This window comes from Hydra viridissima, unplaced genomic scaffold, assembly GCF_058129835.1.
Source record: "Hydra viridissima isolate aposymbiotic clone 2 unplaced genomic scaffold, HvirCarnegie_v1 scaffold_5, whole genome shotgun sequence".
NCBI classification, from domain to species: domain Eukaryota; kingdom Metazoa; phylum Cnidaria; class Hydrozoa; order Anthoathecata; family Hydridae; genus Hydra; species Hydra viridissima.
This window is the reverse complement of record NW_028324304.1, coordinates 6,358,366-6,377,825: the sequence shown is the minus strand read 5'-3', so window position 1 is coordinate 6,377,825 and position 19,460 is coordinate 6,358,366. Positions and strand designations below refer to the sequence as shown.

The 19,460-nt window shown below is 29.0% G+C and overlaps 1 protein-coding gene, 1 long non-coding RNA gene and 2 pseudogenes across 4 annotated transcripts; 2 read left to right on the top strand and 2 right to left on the bottom strand.

The window, feature by feature from the left end:
* Nucleotides 1-482: 482 nt before the first annotated feature.
* Nucleotides 483-9,392, bottom strand: LOC149888232 (uncharacterized; annotated as a pseudogene).
* On the top strand, nt 1,642-4,757 carry LOC145193781 (uncharacterized). 2 transcript variants are annotated; one of them, XM_090086890.1, is made up of 4 exons: nt 1,642-2,770; nt 3,014-3,166; nt 3,360-3,772; nt 3,945-4,757. In XM_090086890.1, the coding sequence occupies exons 1-4, from the start codon at nt 2,704-2,706 to the stop codon at nt 3,966-3,968; spliced, it is 657 nt and encodes a 218-aa protein (XP_089943016.1). In that variant the 5' UTR covers nt 1,642-2,703; the 3' UTR covers nt 3,969-4,757. The 2 variants fall into 2 exon arrangements, with proteins under 2 accessions (XP_089943016.1, XP_089943015.1); XM_090086889.1 differs by having other exon boundaries at nt 3,360-4,757.
* On the top strand, nt 5,848-8,580 carry LOC145195391 (uncharacterized; annotated as a pseudogene). The gene is made up of 9 exons (XR_016452364.1): nt 5,848-6,195; nt 6,273-6,428; nt 6,546-6,602; nt 6,849-6,884; nt 7,074-7,112; nt 7,194-7,293; nt 7,381-7,598; nt 7,763-7,919; nt 8,245-8,580. The product of XR_016452364.1 is annotated as an uncharacterized LOC145195391 (transcript).
* A 53-nt stretch (nt 9,393-9,445) lies between the features above and the next one.
* Nucleotides 9,446-10,025, bottom strand: LOC149888231 (uncharacterized). The gene is made up of 2 exons (XR_016452368.1): nt 9,898-10,025; nt 9,446-9,579 (listed from the first exon to the last, which is right to left on the bottom strand). It is a non-coding gene; the product is annotated as an uncharacterized LOC149888231 (long non-coding RNA).
* Between the last annotated feature and the right edge of the window lie 9,435 nt (nt 10,026-19,460).

The window sequence follows — 19,460 nt, the reverse complement described above, 5'->3', positions numbered from 1 at the left end:
TCAATCTCAAAAGGAAAGATACCTTATAATTATTGTGTAAATGTTAGGGTATTTAATAAACTTTGTAATAATATAAATACTTAATAAATATATAAAACAATAAATATATAAAACCAATATATTTATGAAATACCTTAACTCTGTTTATAAATTTAAAATAACCTTAAAAAATAAGGTTATTATAAGGTTATTTTATTTATCAATATATATATATATATATATTAGACATATAGTTGTAAACTGGAATTTAAGATCAACAAGAAAACTCTTTAAAAGTAATAATATTTATAGCTAATAACGTCGTCATGTTGTCTATCAAGCTGATTATTTTTAGTTTTAGTACTAGTTTTTAAAAGAAACTGAATTTCAATATCTATATAACTTTTAACTAGCAGACTTTATAAAAAAAACAAATGATATATGTTCGAACTTTATTTTCTATTTACCGAAGTATGCTAACAATACTATTACATAACCCTATTTTAATGCTAAAGATTATATTCTTTTGCAATTTTTCGAAAAAAATTATCATTTGCGGACGTTTTGGATCAAGTTTCGATAAATTATGGTATTTTTTTAAAAAAGCATTTGGGAGAAAAACAGTTAAAAATAACCGCCGTGTTTGGTAAAATATTTAAAAGCGTTTCTGTAAATGTGCCCACAACAAGGCTTTGTTTAAAACCTGTTTTTTTCCACCACTGACTAAATTGTGCAAGTTGATGACGAAATGCAAGAGTGTAGGAAATGTTACGAAAATTCCACACAATAGGGGCTAATCTCTTAAAAATGTTGTGTTTGGCTTCAAAACGCATGTACCACATCTTGGTTAGTGGCCCATTTTTTAGGATTAGACTTGGATTATGTGTAAGCCTGTGGTGTTTGTACATTAAATTCTTATTTGGAAAAAGATTTTTGAATAGGGTGTTATGGTCAGAAATCAAAGCCGCCAAATAAGTCATGTCAAATTTTTGGACTGCAGGTGAAAATACAACATTTGAAATTTTTAACAGTAGCAGCAAAAGTTTCCAGTGTTCGGAGTTACTTGGTAGTTTATCACCAATCAACAAAGGCAGGACAATTAGTAAAGTCATTGTTTGACTAGATCTCTGTCCAAGAAGAGAACTGTTATCTTTTAATCGATTTTCAGTTATCAGACTGGGTTTTTTTTATCTTGTAATGTTAATCCATAAGGAAAATGTGTAAGACGATTATTTAACAAATTTAAATCAAAAAGATGTTGAACGTAAATAAAATTATAAAGAACCAATATGATATCTAAAGGAGCTATACCTTCTAAAATATCATGCATGATGTCCCAGTATCATTTTTAGCGGGATGATAGTACTTAAGTTCTTTCAAAATACTTATAACTTTTATTCCAAACTCAGCTTTATAAACTTGCTGCGTAGCTAATTTGTTAACAATTTCTTCATATTGTGCTATAGTTCGTTGAAGCGTTGGAACTTATGCAAAATTGTTTTGCATTGTTTTTTTGTCAGCTGTGCAAAGATCACAACAAAAGTCACTATTAAAAGACTCTACATAGCCTAAACAAGTATGAAGTCCAAGATTGTCCCCTGTAACTTGACCAAGAATGCATCTCACATGTCTTGAAGTAGCTTCACCATCAACTTTAATTTGAAGTCCATCCTCCATACACTTTAAATCATCAATAATGGCTCTTAAAACTGAATTAATGCCATATTTTTTTATGTCATTGACATATGTCAATGCAAATAAATGTACATTTGCTAAATTGGAATTAAAAACAGCTGGAAAATTTTTCAGAACAAAGTAAAATGTTCCAAGCTTATCTATGGACGCTTTTGATCCTATAGGATTTACTGTTTCTACATCATCATAATACAGTTGAATAATAAGTTCGTGGGTGATAAAATTAACTGAAGGCAAGGGATGGCGATTTCGGTGTGCTTGGTAATTACTTCCATCTTGTTAGTCACATAAGATTCCACCTTCAGCTATATTTTCATTAAAAGTGCGGGCTGACCAGCAATCAGAGTGTCTAAAAATATACTTAAGGGTTTTGCTGATGGGTACAAACATAAAAGTGTCTTCTACTTGAACTTGCTTGCCCATCTTTGTTTCCCACCGATGTCCCAATACAATTTCAGTAGGGATATTTAATGCACCAACTCTTTCTAGATATGTACTCAGCTTTTTCATAGTATCAATATTCTGAAATGGGTGTTCCCCGCCTTAAAATGTTTTAAGGGACTCGTAAGGGTCCCTTAACGGTTAAGGGTATGTTAAGGGTTATTTTTTTTATTAGATTTTTTTTTAACAAAACACATAAATAATACTTTATATAATTTTTTGCCTTAATATAGTGTATATTTAGTAATTCTTAAACGTTAGGGTGTGTTTAGGGCAGATTCTAATAAAGGATCGGTTAGAGCGAAGTCAGGGCTAGCCCTTACATATAAGTCGACTAGAACTTTCTGTACTTTTAAAACTCGGAAAAAAAATATTTTTCGGAATGATTTTGTAAGATTTTGAAAGCATGGTTTTTTAAACGTCTTCGGAAACAAATATGCTAAATGACCACAATTAAGTCATATATTTGTAGTTATTATATTACAATTTTAATATATCTAATATCGTGTTTTAAATAATACTATTGATTTTCAAAAACTAACAATAAAATATGTTTCCATATCCAGTGTATAAATTATTGGCTTTAACATGGCTTCAAGAAATGAAAGAAGAAAACGTCAAAATGAAATGGATACTTTTATATCGAGATTGGAAGGTAAATAGTAAACAAATAGGCAGAAATTTTTTAATCTTCATAATCATATAAAGGAAATCTTTTAAAATCTTTACAGTATGTTGTTTTTTTAATCTCTATTAAAAGATTGACTTTTAATAGAGATTAAAAAGATATTCTTCATAGCAGAGTATTCTGCTTTTTTATTATTACTGTATATTATTTAAAATTCGAATTTTAAATTATCAAGTTTGAAATATTTTATGTTTTACATATTTATTTTAGGAGAAACTGACAATTATTTAACGCAGTTTGAAACTGTAGCAGTAAAAGAAAATATCACAATTGGCAAAGATTACTGTGATGATGAAAGTGTATCTTCTATTTTTGATGAGGCGACTGGAATATGTGATTCAACTGAGGATGAAAACAATGAAAGTAATTTCTTAATTTAAACAGATCAATTGTTTGTTGCAATTTTTGCACAATGTGTGCATAGTTTTTGACAAAATTACTCAGTAAACACACACACTATATTGATTTTTTTCAGTAATTTTATCAAGTGCAGTTAGTCAATTTACACATTTTATAAATTGCTAAGATGATTAACAAATGAACTTTTTTTTCTCAGGTGAAGTTCCATTGGAGGAGAACCATGAAAGTAACAAGGAATACAAGAGTAATTTCTCATCCCTGCATACAAAACTATTATATTTCTGTTTACTTTATAAACTAAGCAATAGTGCAATACTTTGTTTGCTTAACATTTTAACTGAGGAAGGAGTTGATGTTCCTGTGTCCGTTTATCTTTTTAAAAAACCTCTAGTTGCAAAGAAGATCCAGGTGTTAAAGAATACTCTTAACTGCGGTGGAAATTTTGGTTACTTATCGATTTTTGAAAATTTATTTTACTGTATTAAAAATAGTCTAGTGGTATTCAAAACGCAATATGTAGATCTTAAAATTAAAATTGGAATTGATGGTATTCCAATATTTAAAAGCTCACCGGTACATATCTGGCCAATTTTATTCCTTATGAGAAAGGTAGGTTTTAATAAACCTATTCCTATAGCTGTTTATGCTGGTTTATGCAAGCCAAATTTTTCTGGGTTTATTGAACAATTACACAAAGAGTTAGTTATGTTTAAATCCTATGTTAATGTATCTGGATTTTTTATTAAAATAACCAATGTTTTATTTATATGTGATGCGCCAGCAAGATCATTCTGTCAGTGTGTAAAAAGTCACTCAGGGTATAATGCCTGTCCATACTGCAGGATTCCAGGTGTGTATGCTACTAACAAAGTAATTTTTCCTTTTGGTTTTACATATCCTTCGCGTACTGACTGTAATTATAAATCTCTATCTGAATCGAATCAATTATTTTTATCTCCTCTAGCTGAAGTTGCTAATTTAAGTTGTGATTTTCCCCCTGAATATATGCACACTGTTTGCCTAGGTGTTATGAGAAGGCTTGTAATATCATATTTTTCAAACAAATATGGCCGGTTAAACTGTCAGGTAAGTGAAAATCTAAAAGAACTGTTAGAACAAAGAGTTAAATTGTGGCATGGAGCTTTACCATCTGAATTTCATAGGAAAATAAGATCTTTTCGTAATATAAATTATTTTAAAGCCACAGAGTTTCGAACCATTTTACTGTATACAGGCCCTCTTTTATTTAAAGGTATCATTCCTTTAAACTACTATAATCATTTTTTGTATTTACATTTTGCTATGTATGTGTTTATTGGAACATCACACAAACATTATTATGACAATGCTACTTCTTGTATACAGCATTTTCTCAATGATTTAAAGGAACTTTTTACTGAAAGTGCTTACACCTTCAATGCACATATGCTATTACATTTACCAGAATTTGTGCAGCAACTAGGACCATAAGATAAGTTTTCTGCTTTTCCTTTTGAAAATTATTTGTATTTAATAAAACAACGTGTAAAAACTGGAACTTATGTATTTGAACAGTCCATTAACTCTGTTTTGACTATTAGAAGTTTATATTCCAGTATGCCAAAAGGAAGTTTTGTTTTCTCCAATAAATATCCCAATAATACTGCTCTTGTTGTGTATCAATCGAATATAGTTCCACTTATTATAACTTCTATTAGTGACGATCATATTGCTTCTGGATCCTTATTAATATTTAAATCAGATTTATATATTCATCCTTATCCTTCCAGTTCAATTGGTATAGGTAGGTATATTCTGTCTAACATAATTGTAACATGTGTGAAGATCATTAATAAATGTATTTCTTTTATTAATGGCAATGAGTACATTATTATTCCATTTGCAAATAATGTTTTTAAGGGTTGACAAACAATGAGTGTGTCATGATCGAATAATTCTTTTGTTTTTATGTCATAGTAGATTTTATGTTATAAACTTTTAAATATAATATATTTAAATGATTTAAATTTTTTGTTTTTAAAATTTTGTTTTTTTTGTTTTGTACATTGTTTTTTCTAAGAAATCAAGCACATTTAAATAACTTTCTTATTTTAAAAGTTCTATTGCTAAGTTTTTGTTAATAATTTTTTAATTTTTTGGTTGTCAAAAGTAAGAAAAAGTGTATAAATACAATTATAATAAAAATATTTTTTTTACAATTTTGCAATAAAATACGTTTTTAAATTCTCTAGTTTATATGTTTTATCTTCAAGAAACGTTTATTTAAAAAAATATTTTTACTTTTCTATTCAATTGTTATTGATTTAAAAAAAAAGAAGCAAAATAATGTTACAATGTTTTAATTGTTTATTCTCTTTTAATTGTTTATTGTTATTGCTACAATAATTAGTATTATATATATATATATATATATATATATATATATATATATATATATATATATATATATATATATATATATATATATATATATATATATATATATATATATATACTACAGAAGCCAATGCCCAGATATAAAATAATCTCATTAAAAATAGGATATGTATTGTTTTTGATGTTTAAAGGAAAATATACATTGAAGATAAGTTTCAAATCTTTTAAAAAAAAAAAACAACCACCATTTTTTTGTTACAATAATTACAACAATAATTTTGTTGATGTGGTTTGTTTATTTTGGCCACATTTTTTTTTTTGATACATATGAACACTTGTTTTCATTTCAATATTTCAGTTTTTAATTCAATATCATAATTTACAACATAATTCAATATCATAATTAAATCATATTTGAGAAATTACACAATCACTTTTCAATTAAACTATTTTCAAAATTTAGAATAGTTATTCAAATGTCATCTACAATAGAGTATGTGTATCAAAAATATGTTTTAACTTATTGTTTACATGACAAATCAATATCAATTGTTCATGTTGATGATATCATTGGCTGGACTGAAGAGGAGTTTGAGAAACTCAAAATTTGTAGAAGAGTAGAGTTAATGGTGAACAATGATGATAGTATGAATAAAGTAAAATTTTATCATTTTTTGTTTAATTTGATTAATTACAATTCAAAGCTTTATTATGTAAATCTATTGTTTATTAGGTTTTAGTTTTGCAATGTGCAACAGATTATGAGGGACTCAAAGAAACTTTAAAGTTTGTTTTTGAAATGAAAAGAAAAAAACAAACAATAAGTTTCATACAAACTCATTTTAATCCGGTCCGTGGCCTAAACCGACAAAGACTGCCTCCAGTTTATGTAAGTATAAAGTTTAAAGGTTTTAAATAGGCTAATATATGTTTTATTATTTGCTTTGATTTAGACTTAAGCTGTCTACCTTCTGAAAGGGTTTATTTAATTTTTATTTTTATTCAGCCTCTTCACACAGCTTCTGAAGATTCAAATTTTGATACAGATCCTTCTGAGTCAATCGTAATATTTTAATTAATGCAGATTATAAAATTTATTTAATACTCTTTTATTTATAAAAATATTTTAATATTTTAGGCACCACATAATCAGGATACTGCTGCTAAAGCAGTTGCTTTAAAGCCTCTGCCACTTCTTAAAACTCAAAAAAATTCTGTTTCACTTAAGGTAGTTTTTAATTTTGCCAATGAAATGTTTTAATTATTAGATTTCTTTTTGAACAATTGCAACAAGTTTCTACATTTTTAGAGTTCAAGTGAAAACAATTTCCAAACATCATTAAATGTATGTAAAGTAATAATTAAGTTCTGATATAATTTTTCACGATGATTGATTTTTAATAGCATTTTAATAGCAAGTATTTTCAAGTTTTTAATTTATGTCTTTCTCTTCGATAAATTCAATTATTTATTTATTGAATTAAATTGAATTTATCAAACACTTATTTTTGTATTGATATTTTATTTTTGGAAGGTTCCGAGTGTACAACTACCTTTACCTACCCAACAAACTGTAAGTTTTTAAAAATTGTGATCTAAAAATTGTGATCAATTGTGTTTTATATATATATATGCAAACAAATTTTAACTTTAGTCAAGTCCTCGTGATTTCTCTGATTCAAGTTTATTGCGGATGCACGATAGTATGCTAGGTGTTTGTAACCGTCTTAACATTGAACCATTTAGTGCACAAGGTTTGAATATTTGTAATTTTTATAATTTGTAATTTGTAAAATAAGTGGCAGAAGTATTACATATTTTCATTGTGGTTATCATAACAGGACAGTTTCTTATGAATGCGTACTATTTACGTGAATTGACATCAATCCACTCTAAGTTAAATAATCTGGAACAACGACAGGGAAGATTGGAGGCACGTGTTTGCAGTGTTCCTGTTGATCAGAATATTTCTGTTGATCAGAACACCTCAAATATCCAATTTCCTGTTTTTACCTCTCTGCTGCAATATTCTGAAATTGCGAAGCACCCAAAGAATATGGTAAGTTTTTTGATTCATTTCTAGTTATGCGAGTATACCCATGATGCGTTTGCTAAATACATACACGGTGTATATATTTGTATAATACACCTCTTGACAAAAGATTTTAATGAGATAATACATTTATGTTGTTACGTAACAGGTACGTACCTGATCATTTTTAGTTATCATGGATGAAGCTTGAAGGAGGGATAAATGTCAATGACCATATTTCTCGTGTATTAAACAAATTGCTGACATATGACCTACAGCGAAATATCAACAGGACTGGAAGTCATGGCAAGCATAAGTTTTTTGATAACCTGGAAAATCTGCTCAAAAGTGAGTTTAATTCAGATTTTTGTATAAATAGGAATCTGTCTGTGAGTCAACAATTTGACTCATAGTGTTTGATTTAAAGACAATAACAAAAAGATTGATTCAAATAAAAAAATAATGAGTAACAAAAATCAGTCTATAACCTCATTATAAAACTATTTTACTTGTATACCTTATTACCTGAAATTTTATAAATTTTTAAAATTATATTATGATTCTATAAAATAATCTGTTATACGTGTGAAGCCATATATATTTAACTATAGTGTTTGTATATATGATTATATATTTTAATTAATATTAAGTGATTGTTTTGTTATATTTATAGCGTCAACTATTCATTTTTTTCCGGTACAACGACAAAAGAAATTGAATTAAAAGTGGCTCGATTTTTTAACAACGCCAGAGATCGCTCTGGCGGTCGACTGCGGCGAGGTCTAAAAAAGACCGATGTTTCAATAGAGGAAGACAAAGATGACGGTAGTAACGAGGGTAGCGAAGAAGACAGTGATAACGCTCCTCAACAGAAAAAACGGAAGACTTTTTTAAATAAATATTAGTATCGTGTTTTAAATAAGTTTTTTTATGGATACTTTTATTACAAGTTGTAATGCTTTCGATAAGTAATAATATAAATAATAAACTATAAAATCCATAAAAAAAAGTTTTTATTGAACACTTATAAATAAACCTTGAAGGTGTCAAATTTTATAGAATTTTTATAATTTAACTATATAAATTTGTAGGGTTTTTATTATTTTATTTAAAAAAAAAAAAGAAAAAACAACCACGCTTTACCACTCATTTTTTGAGTAGTGAAGCGTGGTTTTTTTTTTGGTCGCTTTAGGGCTAGCCCTTAAGGGACCCTTATATTCGGCGCGGACATTTTCGTCAGGGTCCCTTAAGGGCTAGCCCTTAAGGGACCCTTAAGTTTTTTTAAGGCGGGTCAAGAGCGGCAAGAAAAATTTCTGCTGTGTTTTTATTCTCTTAACAATTCATAGTGAATACTTCACTAACTTTATGTTGCACAGCACAAGCAAAAACAGAAAACATCTCATCTAAGCCATTACGGATGTCATTTACATTGCTTACTGGAATAGCAGCAGATATATAAAATTAAGAAATTTGGCAGCTGGTAAAGATATTCCTCTACGGTCAAAACATTCAGCTATATCAAGAATCGATTGTGTATCAGGAGCATCATTAACATCATCAAAATCTTCTGGCACAAAGCTACCTTGGGTATCAAAATTCAAGTATTTGATTAGCAACAAAAGGCACTTTCCAAACTTCCTTTTTAACATGAGAACGCACATGTTTTTGAAAACTATGAAAAGATGTAAATAATCTTTTGCATCCATTTTTGCTACATATAAGTTCCCTTGGCTCCTCAAGCGCATGTGTACCTTTCATATGGCAAAGTAAAAACTTTATTGTAGGGAAATTGCGTGCACATTTAAAGCATGTTAACTGCATTTTTATTGATTGACTTTTTTATATTAGTGAACCTGTAAACAGGAAAAATTGTTTTAGTTAAAAAATACCTTAGAATATATAGTTGAAAATACACTTTTAATCTTTAAAAAATCTCCAAGCTTCGGAAACATCAACTTTAAATTCTCGTTGGTAACCAGCATCATTGCATCAGCATCAATACTATTTTCTGAAAAAATATCAATTTAAAACAATACAATTTCTTTTGCTTTATTTTTTAGACAAGGTAGATATTATAACATTTAATTCAAAGTTTATATTTTAAATATATAGAAACAAAACTTAACTAAACTCAATTATTTATAAAGGTGAATTTAATTCAAATTAATGTAAATTTAATTTAAATAGTACTGTCAAATTTGCATTTTGTACTAAAGGTATAACAGTACCACAAGGAAATTTAACGTTTTTTAAATTATTATTTCCAAGCTTTATAGAGAAAAATAAATAGTACTAATCAAGTCTAATGTACAGAAAATTAGCATACCTTCTAGAACCTGCATAATACTCTCTAACTTCTTTAGAGACAATTCATTGACAAACACATGAAATAATTCAGTAGGTAATTGAGCCATTCTCAATTGTCAAGTAATTAAAAACTGATTCATTTTAAGAAATCAGTTAATTAAATTTTATTTATAATAAATAATAACTTTTATGAAGTTATTATAATATCATCATATACAATATATGAAGTATTTTAAGACAGTAATAATATTATAGTAACTTCATATCCGTAATAAGTATAATATTTTAAAACCTTTCATTTTACAATATTTAGAACAAAAGCTGAGTAAACATACCACGCTAGAAATTTCGCAACTGAATATTTCAAAATGGAGTAAACACGTTTTTCTTAATTAGGGTGCCTGAATAAATCCGAGCACGAAATAACCTGAATCGTTCAACTGAAAATCAGGAATTTCGCCTGATTTTAAGGGCGGAAAACTTAACTGAATAATTCATGTAATAATTTCCCTGAATTCATCTTAGAGTGTGTATATATATATATATATATATATATATATATATATATATATATATATATATATATATATATAATTATAATTAAAAACGATAAAGAAAAAACTTTTATTATGGAACTTTAAGTTTCATGCCTAACGGCAATCATCATCCATATATTACAAAAATAAAAATTAAACGTTAAAATTACATTTAGAATTACGGTGGCGTGAGTTCAAAATTTTAAAAGTATAACGTGACGTAAACGTAACGTGAACCAACCAGGATCAGTCTTCGGTATCAAATGAGGAAATGAGGAACTTATTCTTGTGCCTGCACTTCGAGACCATTTCACTCCTTGTATTAAGTAGGTTATCTCCTTTATGCATCAAAATTTGAAACCTCTAGTTCAAACAAAGAAGACTCTTGATGCTGTGTTGTATGGTTTGCATTTTTTAATAATCTTCCATATGACAAAAGGTGTGAAGTTTTTTTTCTTTTAGTTTCCATACCTTTTTTGATAGCTCTGTATCATTCTTGTACCTAACTGAATTAAAAGATTTTAAGTGGTTAGCATACCGAGCTTTAAAAGATGTTTCACTTAGTCTGAAATACACTTTTTCTTTATATTCCGGATTGTCCGAATAGACGGTGGCCTGATAAACAATGTTGTTGGAAAGGCAACGGTTGTTTATTGGACATTTGGATTTGTCAGTGCAATTGCATATCATTTAATTAGTTTTTCGCTCCTTATGCAAAATGCTTTTATTGTGAGAGTTAATAATGGATTTTATCTTTGGCATGCAAGAATAACTAATTTTGATTGTATTTCTATGAAATATTTTATGAAGTCTGTGATTAACTGGGAAGTGGAGGTCGATGAGGTTCAAAAAACATTTACCTATTTTTGTAACAACATTTTCACTGAAAGGAGGATTATACCAAATTATCTTATGTTTATGGTTGCCGTTTGTTGATTTTATACTTGGATGGTACGCAAGTTCGCAATTGTAACCCGATTTTTTCAAGGCTTCTTGATAAGGAGGAATACTTTTTTAAAAAATCGCTTCAATTGACGATGCTGCTGATAATCTTAACTCAATAGTTTTAGGAATACTTTTTACTACACTCGGTGGATGATTAGAACTAGTATGTATATAATTAAGAATATTATCTGGTTTGCGATATGGTTTAAAAGAACTATTGTTAAGGTTTAGTGATAAATCGAGATAGTTAACTCGTAACGACGCATTACACCTAAGCAAACAAGGTGCATGCAGTCTAAACCAAATTGAGTGACACATCCAACTTTTAAAGGTTTTAGCGGACAGGATTCAGTAAGATGATCTTTATGAATCATATCATCAAATAAAAGACCAGTCCGTAACACAGCATTGGTTTCTATAAATATTAGTTTGCTTGTATATTCTCCACTTTGAACACACCTTTATACCTTTACTTTATACCTTTAACATATGCTCAAGCAGGAGCATCAAAAACAAAAGAATAAACTTTAACAGCATATGTATTGCAATTAATTTCAATTCCATCTTTTTGCAATTTTATCATTTCTTCAACAAAATCTTTCAAAAACTCTGATACATTACTAGGTTTTCTTTCCCATAATAAAGGCCAATTACAAAGGTTTCTTCTACAGAGACATTTGTAATCATGCCAAGTATTGGCCAAAAAGTGCTAGGTGAACTTTTGAATAATGGCAACCCATCTATATTAAATTACAGTTCAAAACAAAACAAGTTATTATTCAAAAAGCTTTTTTTACAAATTTACCGCAAACCATTCTCAATGCCTATATGACAGTATTCCCCACCACATACTAATGTCTTAATATTATATCAAAGTGGAGTTTTGAGTAAAGTGCGAGAGCCAACTGGTAATGAAGGAAAATAAATTTTCAAAATACTTAGCAAAGCAGAAACTGCAACTTGAGAAACTTGGTATTGCACTGCCCAGTAGGAAAGCGAGTCTTTGATAGATATCTCGTCATTATCAGCAATTGAAGAACTAATGTCTAAGTCATAGTTATTAATATTAATAAAATGATTGTATTTGTCTTTGTGATTTTTTGTGGAGAAATCTAAGTTTTCATTATCAAAACTATAAACTAGGAAATTATTATTAATCGGAAATGTATTATTTTCTACCAAATTCTGATCACACATATCATTTATAAAAATATTTAATGAATTGCTAGATATGGCACAATTAATATTTTCAGAGCTTTTCACATTTGCTTCTTCATATTTGTAAACATTGTTGCAATCATGTAAATCACTTTGTGTTATCTTTTTGGTTTTTCGATGAATTGTTGAATACGAAGAATATTTTTTCATTTTTTTTTTCTATTTTTAAGAACCCTAGTACGATATATAATTTTTAACTATATAACTAAAATTAAAAGCATTGCTTAAATGTTGTGTATTTTAAACGAGGCATTAAATACCACTTTAAAAAAAAAAAATTAATTATTTTATTATTTATAATTTATTAGTTAATTTTAATTCATTTATATAAGGCATTTTAAAATCTAAAATAAAAAATAATAAAAATAATAAAATGCCTTAATGGAAAATTCAGTTAATAAAAAATACACACGATAATGTTAATCAGAAAACATTTCATAAAAAATTGTGGCTAAGTAATAAAGTTATAACTATAATAATTTAACAAAAATCAGTTGATACACCGATTTTATCATTAATTTTTAATATAATTGTAAATAATCTTTTTCAAATAGCTACTTAAAATTAGAGTTGCTAAGAAGGTCAAATATAGCAAGGTTCAGAAAGATCACATGTTCAATTGTGATCATCTGTTCAAAAATAAAGTGATAAATAATATAATGGAAGAAAAAAAAAAGGTACTATATAAGTAACTTTTTGATATGGTAATTAAACTGTTACTTTTACGGCAAAAAGCAAAATTCAAAAAACGTGACAGAATTTTAGCACTAACATCTGTGCTAAAAAGAGTGGAATGTCTATATACATATTGGATATTAATAACTTTTAAAGTATTTATCAAGTAAAGTTTTATGTGTGTGTTTGGTAAGTGTGTTGAATTTATTTTCAAGGTTGCGTGGTTACATAGTATAATCAACACTTATACTCTGTAATCACACAATACAGAATCTTAAAAATAATTTCAACACACAGAAACAGATCTTAATAAATAATAATTATTAATAGCCATCAACAAATTAATAAATTTATATTTAAAAGTATTTAAGGTGGTTCACCTCTAAAAAAATAAAATTCCCCATTTTTCATAATATCAAATTAAAAAGTGTATCAGAGCACAACTTAAAAAAAAAACAAAACAATAAAAGTGTGATTTTACAACTCTTTATTCCTTAAACTGAAAATATTTCAAAAAGGTTGCAAAATCAGTCAATTTTGAAAGAAATATTGAAAAAACGATAATTTGGAAACCACAAAAAGTTAGAGCTTTATATTTGGCAAAACATTTCATGCACATAAAATGAAGGGCCTGTACCGAAATCAACGCTACATTCCTATTAAAAGTTGTAATTTTTGATTTTTTTGGCAAAAACATCAAAATTAGATGGATGGGCTAATGAAATCAAATCGAAAAATATCAATAATTTGTAAAGTACTTTGTTTTTAGCATCAATTTTGCTATAGGCCCTCCATTATTATATGTAGAAATGTAGAACATGTTCTGAAAATTTGAAGCAAAAAGCTAAAGCCATTAAAAAGTTATTATTTTTCAAAAATTACAAACTGCGCAAAAAAAGCGAATGCTGAAAAACAACAATAAGCATTTTATAACTAAAAAAAGTAACAAAAACTTCCAGATAAGTAGGGTTTACAAGTTTCCAGTTGTTGTTCTTCATCTTGCCAACCCTCTTTAATGGCTTTTAAATGCATTCTTCTACTTTTTTTTTCTAAAGTGTCTTTTTTGTTCATACTGGTAATGCCTTTTTGATCTCTACAAAATGAGGACGATGAACATTTTCCACAATTCTCAAGGTTAAGGTGACTCATTACTCTTTGAACACCAGCAGTTCCCTCATTAAAATACAACACAGCTGAGTTCTCTCCCATCTCAAACAAAGCTTTATGAATAAAAATGTTTTTTGGGCATCTGGACCATATAATACTGTTGAGTCCCTCATTAGAATTCTGTGTTTGACCATGAGTGCATTTTCTCAAAAGGTTTTACCACCTAGTTCTTCAAACTCTTTCTTAATAATGTCATATATCCATACTGGTAAATTAACTTTGGGTGTGTAATTGCTGTAACCTGCAGAGCTTCCTTTCTTCTACTTACACCAACTATCAGGACCCACTGGACATAATACGTTGCGATGAAACTGATCCAGAAAATTAGTGTAATGGTAAAGAACTGCGCGAATGTTCTTTTTCATTTGGTATACCTTTTCATTTTCACTTAAAGAATTATTAGCTGCAGCCTGTCGAATAGCCATACCAAAATAGTTTTGTAGTTTTATTAATTGTGCATTCTGTCAATTTTCCTTTTCCAGTTAACCGACTACCAGGATGTTTATCTTTTCTTCGGTTACGTAGTCTTGTACCAATGCGCTTCTGGATATGCCCAACACACTTTTACTTTTCTAGTTCGATTTGAAACTTTCTATATGGATTACTGTTAAGCACATCATTAAATGCAGAGGAATCCCCATCTCCCAAATAATATTTATAAATCAAATCATTTTTTTCTACGGAGCGATTAAATATCTTTACAACTCCAGCCCTTTCCATTGCACCAGACGATGCTGCATGATTTAAGAAGCAAATATGATAAGCCTTCCATTCAGTATAACCAGGATGGTTTTGCTTTTTTTTCCACATTCTACATCCCCTACAATACTTGCAAATGACTTCAAAATCAATACATCGCCCTTCTGAAATTGTTGTCATCACACCATTCAGTGAAACATGTCCAAAAATTTTTAACATACTCTTACACAAAAAAATTTAATCATTCCTATTGTATTAATAACTTAGGATAATTTGACTAATAATTACACTAAACACTGATAATTTTAGCACCATGTTACATTATGCACTATGTTGGTTTTTAAAATTATTCACAATAATTTAAAGCTATCTAGTATAATTTTACAATTCTATTAAAAGTTGTAGCTAAAATTTTAGCTACAAACTTTTTTTTATTAAAAATCAAAAAAAATACATTAAAAAACTCTCTCTCTCTCTCTCTCTCTCTCTCTCTATATATATATATATATATATATATATATATATATATATATATATATATATATATATATATATATATATATATATATATATATATGTATATAGAATATATATATACCATACCTCCTTGATGTTAGTAATAATGTTGTAACTAATTTTTAAACGATAATAATTATCATAATTCTATTATCAGTAGACATTTTAATTACATTAAAAACGTCACATTATGTATTAAATGTTATTTAATATTATATTACTCTAAAAATGAAAACAAGTTAGAATAAAATGCATAAACGTTTTGAAGTTGAATATTGAATATATCAATCAATAACTTAATAATAATAATTAAATTTATTTGTTATATTGTTATTTGTTTAATAAATAATAAGTTAATTAGTATACAGTTGTTTAATATCAATAAATGTATTAAAATTGAAACAGTTTTGAAGTTTTCTTGAAAAGAAAACCTCGAAACTTTTCTTATTTTAGTTAAACGTTACCATTTTTTTTTAATTGCGACGAATTATTAAAAACAAAAATACACCAATATTGGCCGAATATTGGCTCAATCAAGTTACGGAATTTGTTTTAAAACAAATTTTCATAAAAAATAACTCCTCGAAAACTAGATTGGCCAAATGATGGCCCATTGAAAAAAGGTTTCCTCAATAAACAGTTTTAAATGTATTGAAATATTACGCCGAAAAAAAACATTGGCTAAATGTTGGCCCAATGTACCCAGTAAACATTAGGTAGTCGGACCGGCGGAGGATCGCTATCAGCACTTATGCCGTGCCAACGTCGGCCGCCCGCTGTGGTGCCTTGCTGTCTTGCACATCGTATTTATATTGGTCCGCTTATTTACAAGCTGAAGGCGGTCCAACAGCGGACCAATGGCGGCAAATCGCCGATTTTTTAACAACGGTCCGTTGCCTTTCCGACAACATTGTTTATCAGGCCACCGTCTATTCGGACAATCCGGAATATAAAGAAAAAGTGTAGTTCGGACTTAGCGAAACATCTTTTAAAGCACGGTATGCTAACCACTTAAAATATTTTAAGGCAGTTAGGTACAAGAGTGATACAGAGCTATCAAAAAAGGTATGGAAACTAAAAGGAAAAAACTTCACACCTTTTATCAGATGGAAGTTTTCTAAAAAATGCAAACCAAACAACGCAGCATCAAGAGTTTGTAACCTTTGTTTGAACTAGAAGTTTCAAATTTTGATGTATAAAAGAGAAAACCTACTTAATACAAGTAGTGAAATGGTCTCGAAGTGCAGGCACAAGAATAAGTTCCTTATTTCCTCAATTGATTCCGAAGATTGATTCTGGTTAGTTCCCGTTATGTTTACGTCACGTTATACTTTTAAAATTTTGTTTCCATGGAGCCATTAGAACTCACGCCACCGTAAATCTAAATGTAATTTTAACGTTTAATTTTTAATTTTGTAATATATGGAAGATGATTGCCGTTAGGCATAAAACTAAAAGTTCTATAATAATAGTTTTTTTTTATCGCTTTTAGTTATAGTTATATATATATATATATATATATATATATATATATATATATATATATATATATATATATATATATATATATATATATACTTGTATGTATACAGAGCCTGCTCGTGAAAAATATTAGATATTTGCGAGAATTAAATAGGCGCCTTTTAGATTTAAATTCTAAGCTCGCTCGCAAGCGTTACCTTGCTCCCAGAAAAAGTCACTTTTTTTAATCATAAAACAATGCATGTTACAATAATGCATTTAACTTTTTCTTAAGAATTTTATTGATTTTAAAACGTATTTTTAGTTAAAAAACGTAACACGTTTAACTTTAGATGTTGCAAAATTTAATCCTTAAGTATCAGTTTCCACAGATTCAGCAAATTTGTTTTTCAATTAAATTATTGATAAACCATTTAAACGTTTCTGGCCCATCGTTGATCGTAAATAGTTTTTTATTAATTTTAGTTCGGAAAAACTGCGTCCCCCTGTACTGACTGTTACCGGTAGTGTTAATAATATTCATAAGGAAATACAAACATAACGAAACAGTTCTTCAAGCTGACTTTCATATATGAATAGTCCATGGGCAAAAACGGCATAGTCACTTTTTTGTAGTTTTGAGATATTCGATTTTGAAAGTTTAAAACCATTCACAACATTGCTTTTAATCAAGCATTTAATTTTTTTTCACCGATTCTCAAAAATGTCCATTTCTTTAAGCAATAATGTAGTTAAATGGTTCTGGCTTAAATATTTAATTTTTTGTCGCTTTATACTTGGAGTTGGGTCCAATTGGAAATTGCCGTTTTTTCCACTGTAATTTACTACGCAAGTTTCATCCTTATTTTTTATTTAAATTTTAGGCACCAACTATCTAAAAACTTATAATTAACATTATTTTAACATATTTGGTCTAGGAAATAATTCGTGCGGTTTTTAATTGAATATTAAAGGTTTATTTAAAAAACTAAATGGATGAATACATTAATGAAAATAGTGTCCATCGCTAGTCACTACTTTTGACCATCTTTCCGGCAATTTACGAATTCCGTGTCGAAAAAATGCTTCATCCTTAGAAGTGATCCAATCAGAGACCCATTCTTCGATATTTTCTGAAGAAGTGAAGCGCTGTCCAATCAAATCGTTATTCATGCAATCGAACAAGTAGTAGTCAGAAGGAGCAATGTCCGGAGAATACGGCGGGTGGGGTAACACTTCCCATCCGACATTTTCCTAATAGCTTTTGACAGGTTTTGCGACATGTGGTCGAGCGTTATCATGCTGAAAAATGAGTTTATCATGTCTGTTACCCCAATCTGGTCGTTTTATGACCAGAGCTTGCTTCAAATGCATTATTTGTCGTCGATAACGTTCTCCATTAATAGTTTCACAAGGTGTCTGAAGCTCATGGTACACCACACCTTTCATATCCCACCATATACACAGCATAACCTTTGCACAGTGAATATTCCGTTTGGGTTGTGATGGACCTGGTTCACCTGGCTTTACCCAGGCCTTTTTTCGTTTAGGATTCTCGTAATAAATCCATTTCTCATCACCAGTAACGATTCGATGCAAAAATCCCTTTCTTTTCTGTCTTTCAAGCAGCAATTCACAAATGGTCTTTCTTCTTTCCACGTCTCTGTCTTTCAATTCATGTGGAACCCAATGAGACATTTTTTGAATTATACCCATGGCTTTGAGGCGTCTGGAAACTGTTGATTGTTCAATTCCTAACGATTTTGCAAGGTCCTCTTGCGTTTGACAAGAATCCTGATCGAGCAATGCTGCCAATTCTGCATCGTCAAATTTTTTCGGCTGTCCTGGTCGCTCTTGGTCTTCCAAACAAAAATCACCACTTTTAAACCGTGCAAACCACTTCTGACACGTTCGCTCAGCTAGAGCATGGTCACCATAAACTTCAACCAAAATACGATGACTTTCGGTAGCACTTTTCTTCATGTTAAAGTAATGGAGAAGAATCCCTCGCAAAAACACTTTATCAGGAACAAAAATCGACATTATCAGTTAAATTAAAAATAGTGTTGTTTACGCTTAAATCAAATGATTTATAATGAAAATGATGCGCAATAACATCGATCTTCGCACGCACGCGTGGCTAAACGAAACGCTGAGACAATAAGCTAGTTTCGTAATCCCTTGTCAAACCGCACGAATTAATTCCTAGACCAAATATATCTTTTTATTTTAGAATATCTGAGATTTCCTTAAAGCGAAATGTCTATACAATAACGGTTCTGACTGTTTAAATGCAGTGCACATTACTAAAACCATCTTTATAATTTTTTGGAATAATACTATCTTTTATTTGGTAGCTGAATCC

What these genes read in the sequence shown, in the direction of transcription:
- LOC145193781 (XM_090086889.1), top strand. Translation starts at nt 2,704, where the DNA reads ATGGCTTCAAGAAATGAAAGAAGAAAACGTCAAAATGAAATGGATACT. An exon ending in TTTTATATCGAGATTGGAAG is followed by an intron (nt 2,771 to 3,013) that starts GTAAATAGTAAA and finishes TATTTATTTTAG; the next exon opens with GAGAAACTGACAATTATTTA. An exon ending in TGAGGATGAAAACAATGAAA is followed by an intron (nt 3,167 to 3,359) that starts GTAATTTCTTAA and finishes TTTTTTTCTCAG; the next exon opens with GTGAAGTTCCATTGGAGGAG.